This window comes from Portunus trituberculatus, chromosome 18 (assembly GCF_017591435.1).
Source record: "Portunus trituberculatus isolate SZX2019 chromosome 18, ASM1759143v1, whole genome shotgun sequence".
NCBI lineage: Eukaryota > Metazoa > Arthropoda > Malacostraca > Decapoda > Portunidae > Portunus > Portunus trituberculatus.
In genome coordinates, this window is record NC_059272.1 from 15,720,986 (window position 1) to 15,744,109 (window position 23,124).

The 23,124-nt window shown below is 40.5% G+C and overlaps 2 protein-coding genes across 8 annotated transcripts in view; both read right to left on the minus strand.

The window, feature by feature from the left end:
* The window catches only part of LOC123505531 (mpv17-like protein), a 32,147-nt gene extending 26,422 nt beyond the window's left edge, over positions 1 to 5,725 (minus strand). For 2 of the 4 annotated variants that reach the window (XM_045256936.1, XM_045256944.1), the window contains exon 1: positions 5,573 to 5,725. The gene's annotated coding sequence lies outside the window, so the exon portion shown is untranslated. Of the gene's footprint in view, positions 1 to 237; positions 386 to 5,572 lie in introns of all 4 variants that reach the window. The other 2 variants (XM_045256941.1, XM_045256942.1) reach the window with 2 other exon arrangements.
* A 2,128-nt stretch (positions 5,726 to 7,853) lies between these two features.
* Positions 7,854 to 23,124, minus strand: part of LOC123505651 (fibroblast growth factor receptor-like 1) — a 231,287-nt gene continuing 216,016 nt past the window's right edge. For 3 of the 4 annotated variants that reach the window (XM_045257253.1, XM_045257252.1, XM_045257251.1), the window contains exons 5-12: positions 21,733 to 21,892; positions 18,213 to 18,385; positions 14,965 to 15,127; positions 14,601 to 14,722; positions 13,911 to 14,051; positions 13,315 to 13,417; positions 12,818 to 12,880; positions 7,854 to 10,990 (exon numbers count right to left, since the gene is read on the minus strand). In XM_045257253.1, the coding sequence (XP_045113188.1) occupies positions 10,503 to 10,990; positions 12,818 to 12,880; positions 13,315 to 13,417; positions 13,911 to 14,051; positions 14,601 to 14,722; positions 14,965 to 15,127; positions 18,213 to 18,385; positions 21,733 to 21,892 (1,413 nt within the window). In that variant the 3' untranslated portion in view covers positions 7,854 to 10,502. The remainder of the gene's footprint in view (positions 10,991 to 12,817; positions 12,881 to 13,314; positions 13,418 to 13,910; positions 14,052 to 14,600; positions 14,723 to 14,964; positions 15,128 to 18,212; positions 18,386 to 21,732; positions 21,893 to 23,124) is intronic. The other variant, XM_045257255.1, reaches the window with a different exon arrangement.

A 23,124-nucleotide genomic window follows, 5' to 3' on the forward strand; every position in this document is an offset into this window, starting at 1 on the left:
GAGATGCAAACATTCGCTGTACAATCTGATATTTACTGCTTTGCCAAATATAACCATAGCTGGACACGATAACGAGATGTCACAATAACCAATAAATCAAAATATAAAATTTGTATCATATAGTACCTCATCGATATTTAATAGATATAGACATTTATACTGGACTAGAAGTAGAAGACACTGGCGTGGGATTGAAAGCCTTTGTATTGGCTCCCACTTTTTGTATGTTGTTCTTACTTGTGTTCTGACAGTAGTGAACCGGTAGCAAGGATTTTATACTTGAATATTCCTTGACCGATGGTGGCGGTAATGTTGCGGTGTTTGGTATTATGGTTGCGGTTGTCTTCCAACACACCCAGAAGCACCCAAACACAGCCACATATACCTACAAACACATTCATATATAATCAAAACATACTTAAACACACCATGAACCAACCTAAGTACACCCAAACACACATACATACACAAAAAAGTGTTGCAGCACCAAGCAGCAAGACAAAAGTGAACCAACAATGTAAGTCAAGGTAGCATCACCACAACCTTCCATGTTAATTTCTTAAGGTATTTCTAGGGGCGTTCATGATTTATTTATTTATTTTTTCTATTTTTTTGTGGGGTGAGAGTATATCAGCAATATGGTGCCCTACTGTTCAGGTGATAATATTATGCTTTCATGGTATGTTATTATGGTTTCTATAAATATTTCGTTGTGTTTGAAGTGTGTCCCGGGTCTTTGTTCGGTAATATGTGGTGTTTAGTGATGTTTTATGGCGTAGGTATGAGGCGGCTGAACGATAAAAATTTAGACTTTGTCATTAGGTGCGTTTTTATTTCAAGCTATAACTGGACCTTTATGGCATCAAAGAATCCCCTATGCCCTTTTAAGCGTGAAATCAGCCCATTGAGTCAAATATGTGGAGTTTGAAATGTTGTTTAGTCGTGTTAAACGTAAATTTTATAGTTTTATTTGATTTCTTTACGTTTCTGGTTTACCGTCTGGTTCGTCCAGACTCTGTTAAGTGCGCTGGCATACTCATGAAATGAAAACTGATAGACTTTATAATAGAGTTTTTAATGAGTTTTTCATATTCATGATTTTCATGTGTTAACTTCTGGTTCTTTAGGGTGCCTGAGAAGATAGTTCATATAGTGTAATATTTTTCTATATACATGTGAAGCCAGAATGGAAGATAATTTTGGCAATCTTATAAGTGAATTAATTTGTTATACTTTTACCATAGCTACTTAATTTAGACATTTTTTAAAACTAATTAGTCTACAGATTTTATGTTCCCGTTCTCCCTACCAAGGTGGTGATTTATTACAGCCCTAGCCTGACGTCTCTCCCGACCCCTCAGTTTGTCAATAGTTAGCGTAATATCTAGTGTTTACTAAATGTTTTTTTTTATGCAATTCTAGGCTCTGGTGTGTAAATGGAAGCAATAGAAGGAAGAAGAAAGGAGAAATAAAAGAGGAGGAGGAAGAAGAGAGGAGAAAGGGAGGAGGAAGAGAAGCCAACTCATAATATTTAGTTAAGAGTCCCTTGTAATCTTGCCATTCTTTATAATACATTCTGGTGTTTGGGGGGTATATTATGGGGTATTTCAAGTGTGTTTGGTAGCGTGGCATGATGTTTTGAGTGTTTGGGGTTATATAAGTGTGTTTTGGATGCATTTTGTGTGTTCACAGCGTGTGTTAGATGGTTTTAGGTATATTTTACTTATTTTGAATGTTTTGTGGTGGTGCGTTTGAATATTTGGGTGTGGTTTGAAAGTATTTGAAAAAAAAAAAAAATAAGGGGCTTTATGACGTTCATGAGTGTGTTTTGGCATAATGAGTATTTTAAGTGGTTTGGGTAGGTGCGGGGTATTTTATGGGTGTGTTTTGTGGTGTGTGGGCTGGTTGGTTTTGGTGTATATTGAATATTTCAAGTGAATTTTAAACGTGTCTGTATTTTCAGGTGTTGTGTGGTGTTTTGAGTTTTTTTGGGTGTGTTTTGAGTGCATCTTAGATGTTTTTGGGAGTATTTTAAGTAGTTTGGGTGTAACTGAGTGTGAGAAAGCAGCGTTCTGTGTGTGTGTTTTTTTTTTATGCAAGAGGGAGAACTGCCAAGGGCAACAAAATATATAGAAAAAATGACCCCACTGGAACTGCAGTTTCTAAAAGATCTGAAAGAATCAGCCAAAAGCCTGAGACAAATGTCTTGACACCTCTCTCTTAAAAGAAATCAAGTCGTAGGAGGATGGAAATACAGAAGTAGGTAGGGAGTTCCAGAGTTTACTAATGAAAGGTATGAATGGTTGAGAAAAACTTTTGATTCCACTCTATCAAATAAAGTTGTATGAGTGGAACCCCTCAAATATGCGAAGAATACTCCATACAAGGACGGATAAGAACGCCCTTGTACAGAGTTAACAGTTGGAGGGGCGAGAAAAACTGGTGGAGACGCCGCAGAACACCTGACTTCATAGAAGCTGTTTTAGCAAGAGATGAGAAGTGAAGTTTCCAGTTAAGATTATAAGCAAAGGACAGACCGAGGATATTCAGTGTGGAAAGGGGAGACAATTGAGTGCCATAGTAGAAGAGGGGATAGTTGTCTGGAAGGTTGTGTCAAGTTGATAGATAGAGGAATTGAGTTTTTTGAAGTATTGAAAACTACTAAGTTTTCTCTGCCCCAATCAGAAATCCTAGAGATCAGAAGTCAGGCGTTTTGTGGCGTCCCTACGTGATCTGTTGACTTCCTGAAAGGTTGGTTGCCTCTGAAAGGACGTGGAAAGATGTAGAGTGGCATCATCAGCGTAGGAGTGGATAGGGCAAGAAGTGTGGTCTGAGAAGGTCATTAATGAATGAGAGAAAGCGAGTGGGTGATAGGACGAGCCCTGAGGAACACAATTGTTAATAGATTTAGGAGAACAGTGGCCGTCTACCACGGCTACAAAAGAATGGGCGGAAAGGAAACTTGAAATAAAGTTGCAGAGAGAAGGATAAAACCCGTGGGAGGACAGTTTTGAGATAAAAGCTTTATGCCAGACACTATCAAAAGTTTTTGATATGTGTGTGGGGGGATCTATTGAGTGCGCTATTCTATATATATATATATATATATATATATATATATATATATATATATATATATATATATATATATATATATATATATATATATATATATATATATATATATATATATATATATATATATATATATATATATATATATATATATATATATATATATATATATATATATATATATATATATATATATATATATATATATATATATATATATATATATATATATATATATATATATATATATATATATATATATATATATATATATATATATATATATATATATATATATATATATATATATATATATATATATATATATATATATATATATATATATATATATATATATATATATATATATATATATATATATATATATATATATATATATATATATATATATATATATATATATATATATATATATATATATATATATATATATATATATATATATATATATATATATATATATATATATATATATATATATATATATATATATATATATATATATATATATATATATATATATATATATATATATATATATATATATATATATATATATATATATATATATATATATATATATATATATATATATATATATATATATATATATATATATATATATATATATATATATATATATATATATATATTCCTACTTATATTAAGAATTAGAACAAAAATAAGAATAGGAATAAGAAACGAGTAGTAGCGTGATGTCATCATTAAATTTCTTCTTCCTTCTCCCTGGCCTGCTACCACTGCATGGCGGCACACCTACCCTCAATACCACACACCTCATTCCCTCACATCTAACGCACGCACCAACATATCACACTCAACCCATATTAAACTAAAGAATTGATTCAAGAAGTCAGAGAAAATGTCAGCGATAATTTCTTGCGTGCAGATGGTGCCGTGGTAATAGGATTGGATAAGAGGCAATTAACTAAACTATTCTCTTCCCACGTTGTGGTGATTCACGATACTTCTGTTGTTGACAAACACCTCGTTTCACCATCACGCACTGAAGCATATTGGAAACGCTCTTCAAACTAAATCAACTAAATGTCAAGCGTCTCCCTTTACTCTCACGTACTGTAGCTATTGAACATCATACAAATGCACCTCAAACTAAATGGCAAACACTGATAGTATATTTATGTTTACTATTACCAAATTTTGGCATTGCTCATTGTATGATAAAATAATTATCTTAACCCATAATAAATAAATAAATACATAAAAATAAATAGATAAATAAATAAATAAATACATATTTATGTATATATATATATATATATATATATATATATATATATATATATATATATATATATATATATATATATATATATATATATATATATATATATATATATATATATATATATATATATATATATATATATATATATATATATATATATATATATATATATATATATATATATATATATATATATATATATGAACACACACACACACACGTGTACTTACACAGGATGTCGAAGACCGAATTCCTTTCGGTTTGAACACGGGACAGGAAAGAATCACATATTTAACATAGTTCTGAAATTGCTTAGGGTTACTTATGAAGTTATTCATATCAATGCAAAATTTTCTAAGGTTACGATTCTATACCCGACTACTGCGAAGTAAGATCGAGAGGTGATCTATTCCGCGACATTCAACATGTAAACAGTGTCATCAATCAACTGCACTAATCAACTAGCTCGATTCTTTCGTTTTTTTTTTTTTTTTTTTTTAGCAATCGCCCTTTACCCTCCAATCTCTCTCTCTCTCTCTCTCTCTCTCTCTCTCTCTCTCTCTCTCTCTCTCTCCGATGTTAGCTAGTGGCACGTAGCTACACTCTGACGTTGCCGAATGTTGACCTTGAGGCCACTTGGAGCTTGATAATATGGTCCGACAACTGTGTCCTCTCTCTCTCTCTCTCTCTCTCTCTCATGCGATCGTATCAATCACTTACCTAATAGCATGAATAACTAATGTGCTTGTAAGAATACAGGGATAAATCAGCAACATTTTCTACGTGTTGATAGCATGAATAACTAATGTACGTGCTTATAAGAACACAAGGATCAATCAGCAACATATAGTACGTGTTAAGATAAGCCAGCTAACTGGATTCAGAGCCCCGTAAAACTCGTTCTTACAAAAACAAATACCTGTTAAATCATTTGCTTTAGCTTCCTTGTTTTCAATGTTGCTTGTAAGTTCATGACATTACTCAGAGCGGTAATGAAGGTAAGTATATAGCTAGTACGCATGACATTATCCAGTGTCCGTAAGTTAAGGTATAGATAAGAAAACATTAATGGTCTTGAAAAGAAACATTCTAAAGTGAATATTCCATCTCTTATTAAACTTGTTATCGTAAAGCACCCAAGAAGAACATGCCATGAGAGAAGGCGCGTTAATTGCAGGAAAACGTTAAATTTGATCAATATCTTACCTTACTCTCGCTACCTCGTCCACACTGACACTGTTCTCCACCACAACCCACAAGTCACTGCTGCTGCCTGCTGCCGTAGGTGCTGGCTGGCCAAGGTCGGAGGGTTTGGTGGAGGGATGCGGCGGTGGTGGTGGTGGTAGTGCCGCAGGGTTTAGATGCCATGTAGCTATCGTACTATAAAATATATCCACTTTATTTCGCGTTAATCACAATATATACATATCTTTTTCATCTGTTTATTCATTAGGAGGGTTTAATATATGGTAGTTTCTATATGAAAGTACTTTTTTGTGAGTGAGTAATGAGTATCTCACATTGCGAGACATTTGTTGCCATATGACGAGCGTTTTCTTCGCGTACCAAGATCCAGCCAACCTGCCACTTGTTTAAGTCCTCACGTTACTGATTAAACTTTTCCTGTCTCATAATAGTTGTTGTTATTGCCGCTGCTGTTGCTGCTTCTGTCCCTGTTGCTTCTGTTCATGTGTTTTGTTCATGTTATTGCATTACCATTAAAAAAAATCTAGGTAACTGTATTATGTTACGTACTTCAAGATACACATGCAGTCTGTATCCCAACCATCTAAAGCACGTAATGCTTATCATCTCATCACTATTTCCACGTAGGCCTAAGAGAGAGAGAGAGAGAGAGAGAGAGAGAGAGAGAGAGAGAGAGAGAGAGAGAGAATCTAGTTACAACTATGAATTCTTGTACAGAGAACTGTGAATAGAGCTTTGGCCTCAGACCGATAACGTTTGCTTGCATCACGCACCTGTACAAGTCACAGTAGATATAATTTCTCAGCAGCCACACTTTGGTCTTCGTACACGACTGATTTCACAGCATCACACTTTTCTTCCTAATTCATCACCTACATCGCCTCTGGACTTCTTCCCCGACGCAATGCAATGACTGTTTTACTCAGTGGCAAGCATATGACCAAACAACAAGTCAACTCCTGATTCATTCGTCCCGTTATTCATGCGTCGTCTGTTCACAAGATCAGTTCCATCACCAGTTATCTCATTCATGTCAAATTCCAGGTGCCACGAACCAAGCAGTAACTGGGAGGGAGAAATCAGATGGAAAAGGAAAGATGGTCATATGAAATATTATCTCTAGTCAGATTTCGCCTTTTAATCAAGGGACAGTGACAACGTTATAGATCCGGTATTTGAAGTGTAAGATGGAACTGTGTAAGAAAATAATGAGAATCAACAATAAATTGGAAGACCCCAAAGAAATCACCAATACCTAAAACGCATAAGAATTTTCATTAGATATTGTTAATTGCAGCAGAAAACAACATTTTTCTCTGTCGTGTAACTTGAATCACCATGAGTAATGTTATATGTAATATACCACCTTAGGCACAGATGTTGGGGAACCAAGAACTAGAACATGAGTGGAATAAAATGTGTCTTACAGAAACTGATGGATATTGATTTTTCTCTTTCGTAACATTGTTGACACGAAGTTCAAGCTTTTGAGATATGGAAAAGAGTTTCCTTAATGCATCTCCATTGTCTTTACACACACACACACACACACACGGCCCGGTAGCTCAGTGGTTAGAGTGCTGGCTTCACAAGCCAGATGACCGGGGTTCGATTCCCCGGCCGGGTGGAGATATTTGGGTGTGTCTCCTTTCACGTGTAGCCCCTGTTCACCTAGCAGTGAGTAGGTACGGGATGTAAATCGAGGAGTTGTGACCTTGTTGTCCCGGTGTGTGGTGTGTGCCTGGTCTCAGGCCTATCCGAAGATCGGAAATAATGAGCTCTGAGCTCGTTCCGTAGGGTAACGTCTGGCTGTCTCGTCAGAGACTGCAGCAGATCAAACAGTGAATTACACAAACACACACACACACACACACACACACAGCACGCTCAACTCACAATCGAGAGGCCCGGGTTCGAGTCCCGGAAAGCGGCGAGCCAATTGGGCAAGCCTCTTAATGTGTGGCCCCTATTCACCTAGCAGTAAATAGGTACGGGATGTAACTCGAGGAGTTGTGGCCTCGCTTTCCCGGTGTTTGGAGTCAGTCCTACCCGAAGATCGGTCTATGAGCTCTGAGCTCGCTCCGTAATGGGGAAGACTGGCTGGGTGACCAGTAGGCGACCGAGGTGAATTACAGACACACACACACACACACACACACACACACACACACACACACACACACACACACACACACACACACACACACATCGTGTGGACCCCTCATTCACAATATTGCAGTGTTGCATATGGATACACATTTACTCCTTCAAGAAAATGAAGTTGTAGAAATAGCATTTATTTAACAATGACTGGAGACTTTAGCATGGACAAGAGTGGCTGCATGTAGATATTAACTCAAGAACTCATGATCTATTATGTATGTTTGTGATCAATAGTCTTAAAACAAACTTATAGATGAATATGAATAAGTTACACAAAAGTAGGCTTATTTGTGAATAATATACCTACACATACAAACATGACAGGCTCCAAGCTCTCTACAGACTCACTACATGCATTCCATCACTTCATTATGCTTGCTCTTCCTTCCAATTACTGCAAGGACAGTCGTGGTTTTCACTCACTTTCACTGTGCCTCCCCTTTAGTCTTCTAAGAATATATCGATCAGTTGTCAGGTCTTTACAAGGAATATTCAAGACTGAGGAAATATCCAGAACATAGTGTAAGGAAATTTGTTATGTTATTTAAGATTACTTCATAATCACTTCTCTTTACTCTGATCCAAGACTTTTCTTACAGTAGGCATACATTTCTAAATTATATAAGCTTTTTGAAAATTACATGAGCTATATCTCACTCACTCATCCTCCAAACATTTTTTCCTCCATTGTTGCAGAGATATCTCGTCTTTGTGATAACCCATTTATGTTCTTATGCTGAAATGTAAGCTTCTGATTTAGTATGAGATTAAAGAATGCATTGCCATGTGATTCAGCACTTACTGTTTGTATGAGACTTTAGTTGGGATTGTGTAGGGCATTTTTTTTGACTCTAGTGATGTTGAACAAGGCTTAAAGTATTTATAAATACTTTAAGTATTTATAAAATGGATCTAAAAGGAGAAATATCCATAGCAATAACTTAATAGCAATGACTCTCCCCCTCATGAAATGAAGTATTTAAAAAAAAAAGAGCAGAGTGGAACTTAGAACTGAATGAATGCAATACAGTATCTTCACATCTTAAGCAGGAGGCACTAAAAACTAAGAGCTCTCCCAGCAAGGATGAGAATCATAGTTTTTTTCCTTTTTTTCTTTTGTAAGATCATAATGTTGAAAGGTTCAGGTACATAGGTGGACAAAGGTGATGGTTCCTTTCTTCTCAGTTATAATATTTCACTTGTGTCTGTTAGACAAACATTGAGCAAACATCATAAAATCTGTCTCCATGAGAAAAGTGTTGGTAGAAATTGAACTATTCCTGCTAATATCTACAGTCTTCATTGCATATCATAAAATATATACATAACTCTTTCACCATCAAGGACATGGATGGTAAATATATATGAAAGAGCCTGTTGTGGAAATCTACTTTCAGATTAGTATGGCCACCATATGCATTACTCTCCTGTTTGAATAAGTTATCAAGCATGTCAGTGTGCACTGCCTTATGTGGATAGACCCTAATGAACTGCATATAGATCAATAAGAAGGCAACTTAAGCACTGTCACAAATAATACTTTTCCTTTGGAAGTAGTTTTGTTCTGAAGAGATACACTTACAAAAGGGTTTGCATATAAACATAAATTCACAGTAAAAGCCAAAGACAAAATCTGCTGACAGGAAGCCAGCAGGATGATGCTTAGCTACTTCCAACACTATGGATGCTTCTATAAAAATAAACAAATAAATAAACAAGATACATATATAAAAAAAAAAAAAAATGTGTAGTGTTTGTCACATACCTGAACACATCCATTATATTAATCATGTACTGTACATCTTTCCTTTTGTGTGGGCATATTCATGTTCTTGTATGTACATTACCAGTGTCTCAGTCATGGAATGTTACCTCCTTGAATTGGCAGAAATGAATACAAGGTAAACATTGCTGATTCCTTTGGCACACACACAAGACACATCATTTGATTATTCATTCTTTAATTTTGCGTCATAGAAAGGAATCATTCTCTGTATAAGAAAAATAATGGGTATTTTCCAACATGGAATGAGTAAATACATGTATATTCTATGACTATTGTTTACTGTACACAAGTGTAGAGATTTCAAAACCATTGACAATGTTGTGAATGACTAGACTTCATATGCCTCAATAAAGATAATCTAATGAACTATGAAGTATCTGTTACCTTATATTTTGCTTCAGTATTACCCTTATAAGTAACTATCTATACATATGTAGAAAATATCTATGGACTTGTTGATAACTCTTGACACTGCAATTCATACAATATGAAATAAAAACTGAATTCTTACCAAGCACATCTTTTTTTTTTTTCTGGAAATTGATTATAAACTATAGATGTGAACAGACATTTCAGAAATCATTCTTGAAGTACACTAACTTAGTGGATTATGATCGACTAGAGTTTCTTGTCTACTTACACTGTACAGCATCGGTCACATTTCCATGATGTCTTCACACGTGCGGCACACGTACTGCTTTATGGACTGACGGTGAAAACGTAAAAATTCATGTTTGTAATTTTCATCTTTATCACAGATTCTTGCTGAGAAAGTCAATATCTAATACTAAATTTCATATAATAATACATACATACATACATATATGCATTTTCAAAACATATAAATTTTCTGTGTTCGACTTTGTAGACACTGAGAGTTCACATGACACTGAATTAGTACATCAAGTTCAAATTGTCAGTGGCATCCATTCATCACAATCACAGCAAACACAGTCCCCACTACACTACCTTTCCCCGTGATCATATAACGTCCAGATGCTGGTACTGATACTCAGGTCTGCTTGCCGTGGCTGCCTGTGTCGGGGGCCGCTGTGCAATGTACACAGAAGCTGCAGTAGCTGGGTCTTGGTACACAATAATAGGCTGAGCTCCTTGGCCATTTCCTGTCATTGATGACTGTGGGGGTAGGTGCACCACTCCACCAGCATACTGGAGCAGTGGCCCCTCAGGACCCACAGAGTGGCCATGTGGTGCCTGCTGCTGCTGCTGTTGCTGTGTGTTGTGAATTCCTGGGACGTAACGTGGGTGGTGGGATGGTGGCGGCTGCACCTTGGCCTGGTTCATTGGTTGAGGGGGCAGCAGTGCACTCTCATTAGAGCTTGGTGGAGGTGGTGGCTTGGTGGTCTGAACCTTTCGTACCATCACCACAACAATGATCACTGCTACTAATGCCACCACACACACCAGACCAACCACTAGGATCAGTGTGTTGTTGCCTGAAGACTGATCTGTCATGGTAAAGAACACAGTCAGGGTGAGTATGCTAAACACACACAGGAGAATAAGGCATTTACATGAGGATCAGTGTTCGAGCCTGAAGACCAGTGGCACCATGGCTATAATGAACAGTTGATCCTATGCTGTGAGTGGATACTGGACCTGGTAAGTGGGGTTCTGTGCGTGTTTGGGACAAGAATATAATAAATTTTGTTCTTCGCATTTTAACAAGAATATGGGTTTGTGAGTGATACATAAGCGTGCAACTCATAAAAATAAGGGTCTCCTGTGAGTAGTCTGCTGACGTGTGTGTGTGTGTGTGTGTGTGTGTGAGTTTGTGTGTATGTGTGTGTGTTTCACTGTTTGATCTGCTGCAGTCTCTGACGAGACAGCCAGACGTTACCCTACGGAACGAGCTCAGAGCTCATTATTTCCGATCTTGGGATAGGCCTGAGACCAGGCACACACCACACATCGGGACAACAAGGTCACAACTCCTCGATTTACATCCCGTACCTACTCACTGCTAGGTGAACAGGGGCTACACGTGAAAGGAGACACACCCAAATATCTCCACCCGGCCGGGGAATCGAACCCCGGTCCTCTGGCTTGTGAAGCTAGCGCTCTAACCACTGAGCTACCGGGCGTGTGTGTGTGTGTGTGCGCATGTGTGTGTGTGTGTGTGTGTGTGTGTGTTTTCACTGTTTGTTTGATCTGCTGCAGTCTCTGACGAGACAGCCAGACGTTACCCTACGGAACGAGCTCAGAGCTCATTATTTCCGATCTTGGGATAGGCCTGAGACCAGGCACACACCACACATCGGGACAACAAGGTCACAACTCCTCGATTTACATCCCGTACCTACTCACTGCTAGGTGAACAGGGGCTACACGTGAAAGGAGACACACCCAAATATCTCCACCCGGCCGGGGAATCGAACCCCGGTCCTCTGGCTTGTGAAGCTAGCGCTCTAACCACTGAGCTACCGGGCGTGTGTGTGTGTGTGTGTGCGCATGTGTGTGTGTGTGTGTGTGTGTGTGTGTGTGTGTGTGTGTTTCACTGTTTGTTTGATCTGCTGCAGTCTCTGACGAGACAGCCAGACGTTACCCTACGGAACGAGCTCAGAGCTCATTATTTCCGATCTTCGGATAGGCCTGAGACCAGGCACACACCACACACCGGGACAACAAGGTCACAACTCCTCGATTTACATCCCGTACCTACTCACTGCTGGGTGAACAGGGGCTACACGTGAAAGGAGACACACCCAAATATCTCCACCCGGCCGGGGAATCGAACCCCGGTCCTCTGGCTTGTGAAGCCAGCACTCTAACCACTGAGCTACCGGGTGTGTGTGTATGTGTGTGTGTGTGTGTGTGTGTGTGTGTGTGTGTGTGTGTGTGTGTGTGTGTGTGTGTGTGTGTGTGTGTGTGTGTGTGTTTTAGCCTGTTGGGTCTTAGTTTTTGTCATTTGAAGTAGAGGTACAGTTTCACACATTCCTGTTATGGGTCTTGGTAAGGAGGGCAATTGCAAGAAACAAGCAACAGCAGGTGATTGTTATTGCAGGTATAAATGGCCTTGTAGAGATCCCAGGTGAGGAGGTAAATAGAAATGGTGCAACTGTTAGACTTTGCTTTAGATAATGAACATGAAATACTGAACATAACGGTAAGCAGTGGTATGGTAACCTGGTCACAGAGAGGAAAGCAGTCCGTTATGACTTACATATACATTAGTAAATAAGACAGCTAAGTGAATGGTTAGAGATATGTGGATATTAGCCAAATTACTTTTCTGTCTTCATAAATAAAATACTATGGTTCCCCCCCATATTTACCTGTGCCCCCCTGAGTGCCCCCCTGTTTTTGCACCCCTTGTTCCGTCACTGCTGAAGACTCATCTGTCATGGTGAACAGAGTCAGAGTGAGTATGTTAGACACATACATGAGGGCAAAAACGTTTATATGAGGGTCAGGGAGCAGTTTATCAATGGAAAATCTGCTCTTGCACACACCATACTTGTTAACCTCCTAAACTTTTCTTTATACCTAGACCATTCCTCTTTCTTAGTAAATATTCCAACTCTGTCTTTCATCTTTCAGGGACTTCTTTCCTCACTCTCACACCATCCTCTGCATCATTGTATATCCTCTTTACTCAAAATAAATACATCCATACAGTACGTACAGCAAAAGAAGATGAATCATACATTATTCAAAATATTATTCACATAGCTGGGAGTAATTGGCATAATTAATACATAAAGATTTGCACATGTATTGAAAATCAACATTCTAGGTACCTCACAATTCATAGGATGGACATCACACTTACCATAAACAGAGAGCTGAGCTTGTCTGTAAGCCAACCCAAAGTTGTTGGTGGCAGTGCACACATACACACCACTGTTCTGTTCGGTTACATGAGGTATTACCAACTGTAAAGAAAATTATATAATGATCACTATTCACAGAATCTATATGTATGTTCATCACTAGTAATAAACCTGCTTTGTGCAGGATGATACTACAAACCACAGCTCAAAAGGATCTCAATAACTACAGCATCACTGGAATATTTAACTAACTCATACAGAGATTTCTGTGACATTTCTGTTGTACCTGCCATCTTATATTTATTACTTCAGGAATATAGCTGATTGCTAGTGACTCTGCATTCAGGATACATGCAACTTTTCTAGACATTATTTTGCATCATATGGAAGCAGTCTGACACAAAATTACTGATAAGAATGAACTTATTGACATGAAAATACAAATAGTGAACAAATATCACAAAGAAATATATATATAAAAAAAAAAAAAAAATGCACAACAAATAATTTTGTGAGAATGCTCAAATAACAAACTAGTAATAAAATAATATAAAGTATTAATATCAGGCCAGTCCAGCCCTGGGCATGGCAGTACCTTAGTGTAAAAGGAACCATCCCCTGGCGTGAGCACCTGGGTGGCCTGCAGCACCACGTAACGGTGGCCCTTCCACTTCAGGGTCTCGTTGTCAGGAATGTGCTCCGCCTCATGGGAGCCGTCCTCCAGGCGACGCAGCCACTGCCGAGAAGCATCATGTTACAAATGATCGTTATATACAAGTTGCAAGGCTTCAATAAAGAAAGTAATGGAAGGTATTCTTGGAGGTTTATGCATAGAGGTAACTCAGAAAGAAATCTAAATATTTTTGAAACAAGTATTGCAGTGTATTTAGAATATCTTTGCTGAATTCTCATACAATTCACAGTGAATGGGACAAAGCTAAGATCAGGGCCGGTCCTTGGCATAGGCCATATAGGCGGTCGCCTAGGACGCCATCTACTGGAGGGGCGCCGCCACAGCGTCCCTCAGAGGGGAAAAAAAATCTCCTTGTTATTACAATTTATTACTTAAAAACATCATTACTAGAAAGATTGTTTTCCTATTTAACTGTGATGTTTCAGACAGCTGTCACCTAGTTGTGTCACGGGTGACGGGGGAGGGCACCAAGGAGTAATTTCGCCTAGGGCACCAAAATGGCTAAGGGTAATATGCAGATATAGAGTAAAGTACATAAATGAATGGTGGCAAACTGGAAAAGAAAGGAAAAGTCAAGACAGATGTGCTCACCTTGATGTGAGGCACCACCTCAGAGTTTCCACTACACTGCAGGGTGGCGGACTTTCCCACCGGCACTGTGGTGTTGGCAGGGTCTTGAGGATTGAACTCTGGCTCTCTTGGACGGGCTTGGTCTGTTGATAGTGAATAGACCCATTACTATAATAATCTCCTTTGTTAATTAAAATTGTAAACATTTTACACAAACTGCTTTATTCCAACAGTTTCAGACAGCCAATCCTGTACCCAAATTAAGAATACTATATATAAATAAAAGTTTCTGTAAGTGGTACAGTCTTCATTTCTTTCTCACATGAACTACACCTTAACTTCCTGAGCACAATGTTCCGGCACGAATAATCTTCCCGCTCCTCACCTATAACTCGCAGCGTCCAGTTGGCTGCCGCAGCTCCTAGGGGGTTGGCGGCGGCGCAGGTGTAGGTGCCAGCGTCCTGCGGCCTCAAGTCCATCAGGTGGAGGTTGTGGCGGGTGAGCCGCGATTCTCCCCCCAGTGGCCCTTCCCGCAACTCCATTCCATCCTGGGGGCAAGAGTTAGTGTAATAGCCAAGGCAAACCAATAGTTGTGCTTCCACCACATCACAAAATAACCGAAACAAACATCAGAATGGTGAATGTATTTCTGTTGCGCTTCGATGCGGTGGTGGGGAAGAGAAAGGAAAGGAAGGGAAGGGAAGGCAAATTAACTAGTTGGGAGGGAAGCAAATGGAATGGAAGGGAGGGCAACGGGTTATTCCGACCTTCCACCATCGTAATAATTGCTCACTCAAGCGCCAGCCTCGTGATCGCCGTGAGTTTATAATTGAAGACAACATTTACCGCTCATGTGGTGACAAGACGGGTCAAGTTTCGTCTAATGGCTACCGCACATTTCCACGGCTATTAGCTTCATATCTCACAGCGATCTCCCCAGAGGTGGGCGCCACACTCCGCTCCCATCTCAGACTCAGCGAATGTTTATGAACCAATTTAACAGTAACTTCTCGAGTAAACTTAATGAAAGAAACTCAAATCGTCGGTGCTCCAAGATATCTCCACAGTTCTCTTGATCTCATAATAATGTTTCTCTTGTCTTAATTACAAGTTATTAGAAACAAAGCAGTCTATACCAAGATACAGTCAAGAGGTGTAAAAAATTGTACGGATATCAAAACATTAGGAATTGATGAGACCGCGTGTTTTAGATGTGAATAGAATCAGGCAGCTACAAATAAAAACATCTAAAATATCACACACACACACACATACACACACACACACACACACACACACAGTCCGGTAGCTCAGTGGTTAGAGCGCTGGCTTCACAAGCCAGAGGATCGGGGTTCAATTCCCCGGCCGGGTGGAGATATTTGAGTGTGTCTCCTTTCACGTGTAGCCCCTGTTCACCTAGCAGTGAGTAGGTACGGGATGTAAATCGAGGAGTTGTGACCTTGTTGTCCCGGTGTGTGGTGTGTGCCTGGTCTCAGGCCTATCCGTAGATCGGAAATAATGAGCTCTAAGCTTGTTCCGTAGGGTAACGTCTGGCAGTCTCGTCAGAGACTGCAGCAGATCAAACAGTGAAACACACAGACACACAGGTTAAGTTAGATCCATAGTTAGGTTAAGCATTTCAGTTTATTGTTTTAATGTCCCCCACCCCTGTACATTTTCAGTGTAATTTTTTTTACATTGCCAAATTAATAAACCGTATATTATTATTATTATTATTACACACCGCGTAGTGTAGTAGTTAGTATGCTTGGCTCACAACCGAGAGGGTCCGGGTTCGAGTCCCGGGAAGCAGCGAGGCAAAAAGGCAAGCCTTTTAATGTGTAGCCCTCTTCACCTAGCAGTAACTAGGTACGGGATGTAACTCGAGGGGTTGTGGCCTCGCTTTCCCGGTGTGTGGAGTATGTTGTGGTCTCAGTCCTACCCGAAGATCGGTCTATGAGCTCTGAGCTCGCTCCGTAATGGGAAGACTGGCTGGGTGACCAGCAAACGATCGAGGTGAATTACACACACACACACACACACACATATATATGTCGTAGTAGTTCCTTGTTGGTAATTTAATAGAGGGAAGGAGAATTACGCAAAAAAATAAATGAAATCAGTGACTCACTCGACCACTAGCGGTGAGGAAGTGAAGTGAAATGGCCAAAGGAGGATGGTAAGGAGAAAGAAAACGGAAGACAAGAGAGATAGGCATAGTAACTAAAAGAAATATGACATTTATAAGGAGAGGAGGAAGAAGGGAACAGATGAAAAAAGGTGAAGAAGGGAGAGAGTTGGGGGGATGTGGAAGAGTAAGAATGAGAGGGAAAGGGAGAGGGAAGGAGGAAGGATGAGCAAGCAGGTCCCCCATTCCGAGGGCTGGGAGGGCAGCAATAACAGCGAGGAGTATATTTCTTCCTTAATCCAGCCATTTGTATTCATACTGGACCGAATAGCCACGGCTTTTGCTGGTGATATTACTACTGCTACTCGTCTCTCTCTCTCTCTCTCTCTGGGTTAGGATTAGGGTTAGACAATAGTGGTGTGTGTGTGTGTGTGTGTGTGTGTGTGTGTGTGTGTGTGTGTGTGTGTGTGTGTGTGTGTGTGTGTGTGTCTTATTTTCATATGTGACACACACACACACACACACACACACACACACACACACACACTCTCTCTCTCTCTCTCTCTCTCTCTCTCTCTCTCTCTCTCGTTATTTTATTGAAGCATGCAATTACTTTTCGAGCGCAAAGTTTATAGTTCATCTACACAAAATTACTGCCAGGTGATGTGTGTGTGTGTGTGTGTGTGTGTGTGTGTGTGTGTGTGTGTGTGTGTGTGTGTGTGTGTGTGTGTGTAATTCACCTTGGTCGCCTGCTGGTCACCTAGCCAGTCTTCCCCATAGAGCTCATAGACCGATCTTCGGGTAAGATTGAGACCACATCAACACATAACACACACCAGGAAAGCGAGGCCACAACCCCTCGAGTTACATCCCGTACCTATTTACTGCTAGGTGAACAGGGGCCACATATTAAGAGGCTTGCCATCAGGAACCATAAAAAAAAATCGCAGCAACATTACCCAACAGATAAGAAAAGTGGCCACACTCATCATAAGTTCAACGATTCTTGCTCAACCACTAATACTCTCAAGAAAAAAAAAAATAGATAAAAATGTCTCTTTATTGACCACCACCACCACTCCCACCACCAACACCACTACCACCACCGCCCACAGATTCCTGGAAGCGTCCCACACAAGTCACAGGCAGCGTATCTATTCCCGCTCAGGGCTGTGCGAGGGCAAGAACTTAATGTTTCTATACAACGCCGTAATTCACTACCACAGCTCCACTCCCGGCGGGTCAGCCACTCACGGGATCGACTTCTTTCACTCGCTCCGGCCAGCCCATCATTCTCGCTCCCTTAATGGGCATAATTACCAAATAAACACATAAACCACCCCGCCATTCCTCATAGTCGGTGTACAATTTTCATGGTGCGCCAATTCAATTAACGATTAAATCTCTCTTTATCACGGAACATTCTCTCTCTCTCTCTCTCTCTCTCTCTCTCTCTCTCTCTCTCTCTCTCTCTCTCTCTCTCCACACTTAACATCAACCCTTACCTTGAACCAGGTGATGGAAGGCTCGGGCTCTCCGCTGACCTGGCACTTGAGCTTCACGTTATGACCCACTGGCTTGTCGATCTTGCCCGGCACTGGAGGGAGGAGCTGCGTGAACTCCGGGGGAAGGCCACCGGGGAAAGAACCAGATGCTGACGAGGAGCTGGAGAGCGGGTCTGCAAGGAAGGAAGTTTTTCTATATATGTGGGGTTAAGATTTAGGTTTTTACATTGAGATCTAATCCTTTATTTTCTCTACAGTTAGAGTTTTTTTGTTTTTTGTTGTTGTTGATGAAGATTAATGAAAGGGGATTTTCTTCTCTATGATTGATTTAGAGTATTATGTTTTCTTGCATTGAGAGTGTGATGGTGTGCAGAACTGAATTACATATCTCTTCTATGGTAAATAAAACCTTCATTTCATATATAAAGAAAAATTCCAGAGAGAGAGAGAGAGAGAGAGAGAGAGAGAGAGAGAGAGAGAGAGAGAGAGAGAGAGAGAGAGAGAGAGAGAGAGAGAGAGAGAGAGAGAGAGAGAGAGAGAGAGAGAGAGAGAGAGAGAGAGAGAGAGAGAGAGATTTCAAGAAGTGGAGAGAATAAGAGCGAGTGAAGAAGCTTGTGGGTGCAGAATATGGATGAGGGAGAAAATGTATGAGGAAGAAAGTGAAGGAAATACTGGAGGGAGAAAGATCTATGTGCAGATGAAAATGGATGAGGAGAGCAGCTAGTGAAGGAGAAACAGGCAAAAGGAGAAAATGAAAATGTAAAAATGTAAGAGAGAGAGAGAGAGAGAGAGAGAGAGAGAGAGAGAGAGAGAGAGAGAGAGAGAGAGAGAGAGAGAGAGAGAGAGTACTTTTTTCCTTTCTCAACTTGTTTTTTGTTAATTTTCTCTTTCCATACACTAGAAGAATGACTCTCTCTCTCTCTCTCTCTCTCTCTCTCTCTCTCTCTCTCTCTCTCTCTCTCTCTCTCTCTCTCTCTCTGGTTCCTTTACAATCTGCTTTTTCTTAATATCGGGGCAGCGTCGCGAGAAGGTACTGGACTTAATGAATTATGTAAATGAGGGACCCCAGGCACATATTGCCTCTCCCATCTCCTCTTTCCCTTCCTCTTTCTCTCCCTCTTCTCTTCCTTTTCTCTCACTCCTGACTTTGATTATGGGGTTATGGTTGTTTTTCTCTTTATTCTCTTTTTCTTTCCTTTTTTTTCGTATTTTGTTCTTGTGACTGGTGTATTATCTTTTTTTCCTTACTCATTTTTCTCTTCGTTCGTTTGCAGTTCCTACTCGCGTAATTTTCCTCGCTGCATCTCTTCTCTTTTCTCTATTTTGTCCTGCCTTGCTCCTCGGCGTCCCCACACTGCTGATTTACTACCTTCTTTTCCTTACATCTTTTTCCATTCGTTCTTTTGCAGCTCTTACTCGCGTTATTTTCCTTGTTCTAACTCTTCTCTTTTCTCTATTTACCGTGCTTTGCTCCTCGGCGCCTCATATTGCCGCGCCGTAATGCTGATGAAAGACGGATTGACGTGGATGGCACTGTGCTCGAGTGGAAAGCCCGCAGCCTGAGTCAGTGACCCCGCGATGCTTGACAGAGGCACGGAATAAAATCATATTTCATGTGCTTACATACTCGTATATCCTCGCTTTAGGAAGTATAAACTCATATCAGCAGCGCATATATTTTCATCATCCAAGCAACTGATGATAAAATATAAGAGTTCTCTTAAATCTCAACTTACGAATAAATCTGTTTTTAGTACGTAGTCTCTTTTTAATATGTAGTCCATGTAGTGTGTCACGCCGTAATACTCATGAAAGACGGATAATAGTAACTAAACCTTCTCATTCGTATCTAATTCAGTTATATTTTTCATTTTTTCTTAATGGAGGACGAATAGCAACACCTTTTTTTTTTTTTCCGTTAGTGGTTTTACGAGACTATCCTTTTCCACCGAGGAGGTTCAGAGTGTGAATGATGCCTGTGTACGAGTGTGTGGTGCCTTGCCTGAGCCATTCCTTACTTATCTTAGGACTGACTGCCTCAAATACTCATACGTAGGAAGACAGCTACACTTAACGAGCCAGATAACCTTATGCAAGTGGTGAGAGCAGCTTTAGTTATTCGCAAAGCGTATACTAGCAGTGCATCGTGTCAGCCTTAGTGAAACTTCGTATTTTTGTAGCGCAGAGTTACGTTAGATGATTACCAAGCCTTCCTCGTCACCAGGGGCTGACAGAACTAAGAGATAGAGATAGATAGATAGATAGATAGATAGATAGATAGAGAGAGAGAGAGAGAGAGAGAGAGAGAGAGAGAGAGAGAGAGAGAGAGAGAGAGAGAGAGAGAGAGAGAGAGAGAGAGAGAGAGAGAGAGAGAGAGAGAGAGAGAGAGAGAGAGAGAGAGAGAGAGAGAGAGAGAGACGTGTGTGTGTGTGTGTGTGTGTGTGTGTGTGTGTGTGTGTGTGTGTGTGTGTGTGTGTGTGTGTGTGTGTGTGTGTGTGTGTATGGTGCTTTGTCTGGATCAGCCCGTGTGGGATTGGTAGTAGTATACAGATAGATACAGTAAATAAATTTGCGTGGTAAAGTACAAAGCATACATCAAACTCAAGTCTGCTCATTCATCACTGGAGCACGTTAATCCCTGAGCCATCGCCTTACTGTGACGAGCTCGATGGATATTATCAAAGAGAGAAAAACGTGAACAAAGAAGAGAAAAGAGTAAGAAGCATATCAAAATCCGGTACCTACTAGGTGGCGGCCGGCGAGATGATGATAAAGAAAGAAAAAAAGTCACTACAGCAAGATGGAAAAGAATAACGAGAAGAGGGAAAGAAGAAAGCAGATGAAAGCAGCTCCCGTCCCCGATACGTGTGAAGTGCGGCACACACGGCTTGAGGAACAAAGCTGGAGGCGCCAACAATGGGCCCAAGGAAAAGATGAGACCACAAAGAAATAGTGAAACATCACCAAAGATGTTTATACCTGGACAGAGGATCGACCACCTGACAGCTGAAGGTGAGACAGAGGGATGAAAGCACACCTGTATGATAACGGAAGGTGCTATTCTTACCTTTATTTGTCTCATTATGGAGAGAGAGAGAGAGAGAGAGAGAGAGAGAGAGAGAGAGAGAGAGAGAGAGAGAGAGAGAGAGAGAGAGAGAGAGAGAGAGAGAGAGGAGAGGAGAGGAGAGGAGAGGAGAGGAGAGGAGAGGAGAGGAGAGGAGAGGAGAGGAGAGGAGAGAGAGAGAGAGAAGAGAAGAGAGAGAGAGAGAAGAGAAGAGAAGAGAAGAGAAGAGAAGAGAAGACAAGACAAGACAAGAGAAAAGAAGAGAGAAGAGAGGAGAAGAGGAGTTAAGTCGAATCGAGACGAGACAGGACAAGAGAAGGCAAGACAAAAGAGCAGACAGGAAAAAAATAAAACTACTTAAAACTACCAAACAAGCCACACACACACACACACACACACACACACACACACACACACACACACACACACACACACACACCACTTTAACTCACTCACCAGTAACAGTAAGAGTAATAGTGAAGATCTCCTTGCCGAATCCATTGACCGCCGAACACACATACACTCCCTGGTCGCCGAGAGTCACCTCCCGGATCTTGAGTATCTTCCCTTGCAGCTTCATACGTTCCCAGCCCTCCTCCGGGATCACCTCCTCCCCCTGCAAGTAAAGATTAACGTGTACTGGATGCTTGGAAGGCCTGAAGAGTTGAACGGGAGTATATATTTGGATAGTCACAGTCCGTCTAATTTAAAGTGGCTTCTGGGTGTGTGTCTGAATGGTGTTTTGGGGAATGTGTGTGTGTCAGATCTTGAAGCAAAACTGTAGTCTGTCCTCGTGATAAGTGTGTGGATCAATAGAAAACAACTATCATTCACATCAAATCATTTACATCATTAAGTTACAATGTGTTTTGAAGTAAGGAGCCACTTTAGAGTAGACAAACCATAGGAGATAGCTTTAAGTATTAAGGAAGTTAGGCTATCACTCCTCCCTGCAAGACGGAAATTTACGAGTATACTGGATGCTTGTAAGTGCTGAAGAGTTGAACGGTGATGAAGGTAGATAGTGAGGTGGTCGTTTCCTTATCTTATGTGTTTGGGATGTTTGATAAAAGCTGCAAGTAATGGGACAAGATAAAAATCAAGATGTGTATGATTCTTTAGAAGAGCTGAGGAGTTAAACAGTTATGTATGTGGATAGTTATGTTGTTTCTTTACTCTACGATGTAACTAGGTCAGGTTAAAGGTTACAGATGCATGGATAATGAAGGTCAGTTGATTGTTGTTCTTTAAAAAAGTGATGAGGCAGAGGTTGGTTATCGCCTTTGTCCTCAAGGCAGCTGTCATGGCCATTCCCGCGGCAGCTGAGACAGGCACGGTTTTGTCTTGCTGTCACTCTAAATGCGTGCTGTCATCATGTCTCAAACTGAAGTGGCGTTCATCTCTCTCTCTCTCTCTCTCTCTCTCTCTCTTTTCGTTGCTGTACTACTCAAGTTAGCCATGAAAACGGTGTAATTTTCTGTATTTGAGCATATCAAACACTCTTTCGCAAGCAGGGATCACAGACAACACGGCTGGTAATTAGGAAAAGTGCGTGAAATTGGCGTATTGTGCAGGGAGCGTGAACACGGCCTGCGGGCACCTCCAGCCTGCCGACTTCCTCCCGCCCAACTCAACCCGGCTGTCTCTAAGGCTGCCGTGTGGAACGTTCCGATAAATTCTCTTTCATTTAGCTGCGTGTGTGTGTGTGTGTGTGTGTGTGTGTGTGTGTGTGTGTGTGTGTGTGTGTGTGTGTGTGTGTGTGTGTGTGTGTGTGTGTGTGTGCTCCTACTCGCATGCACTCAGTGGTGCGTGAGGATGATAGAGGGAAGATATAACTTTGTCGGACGC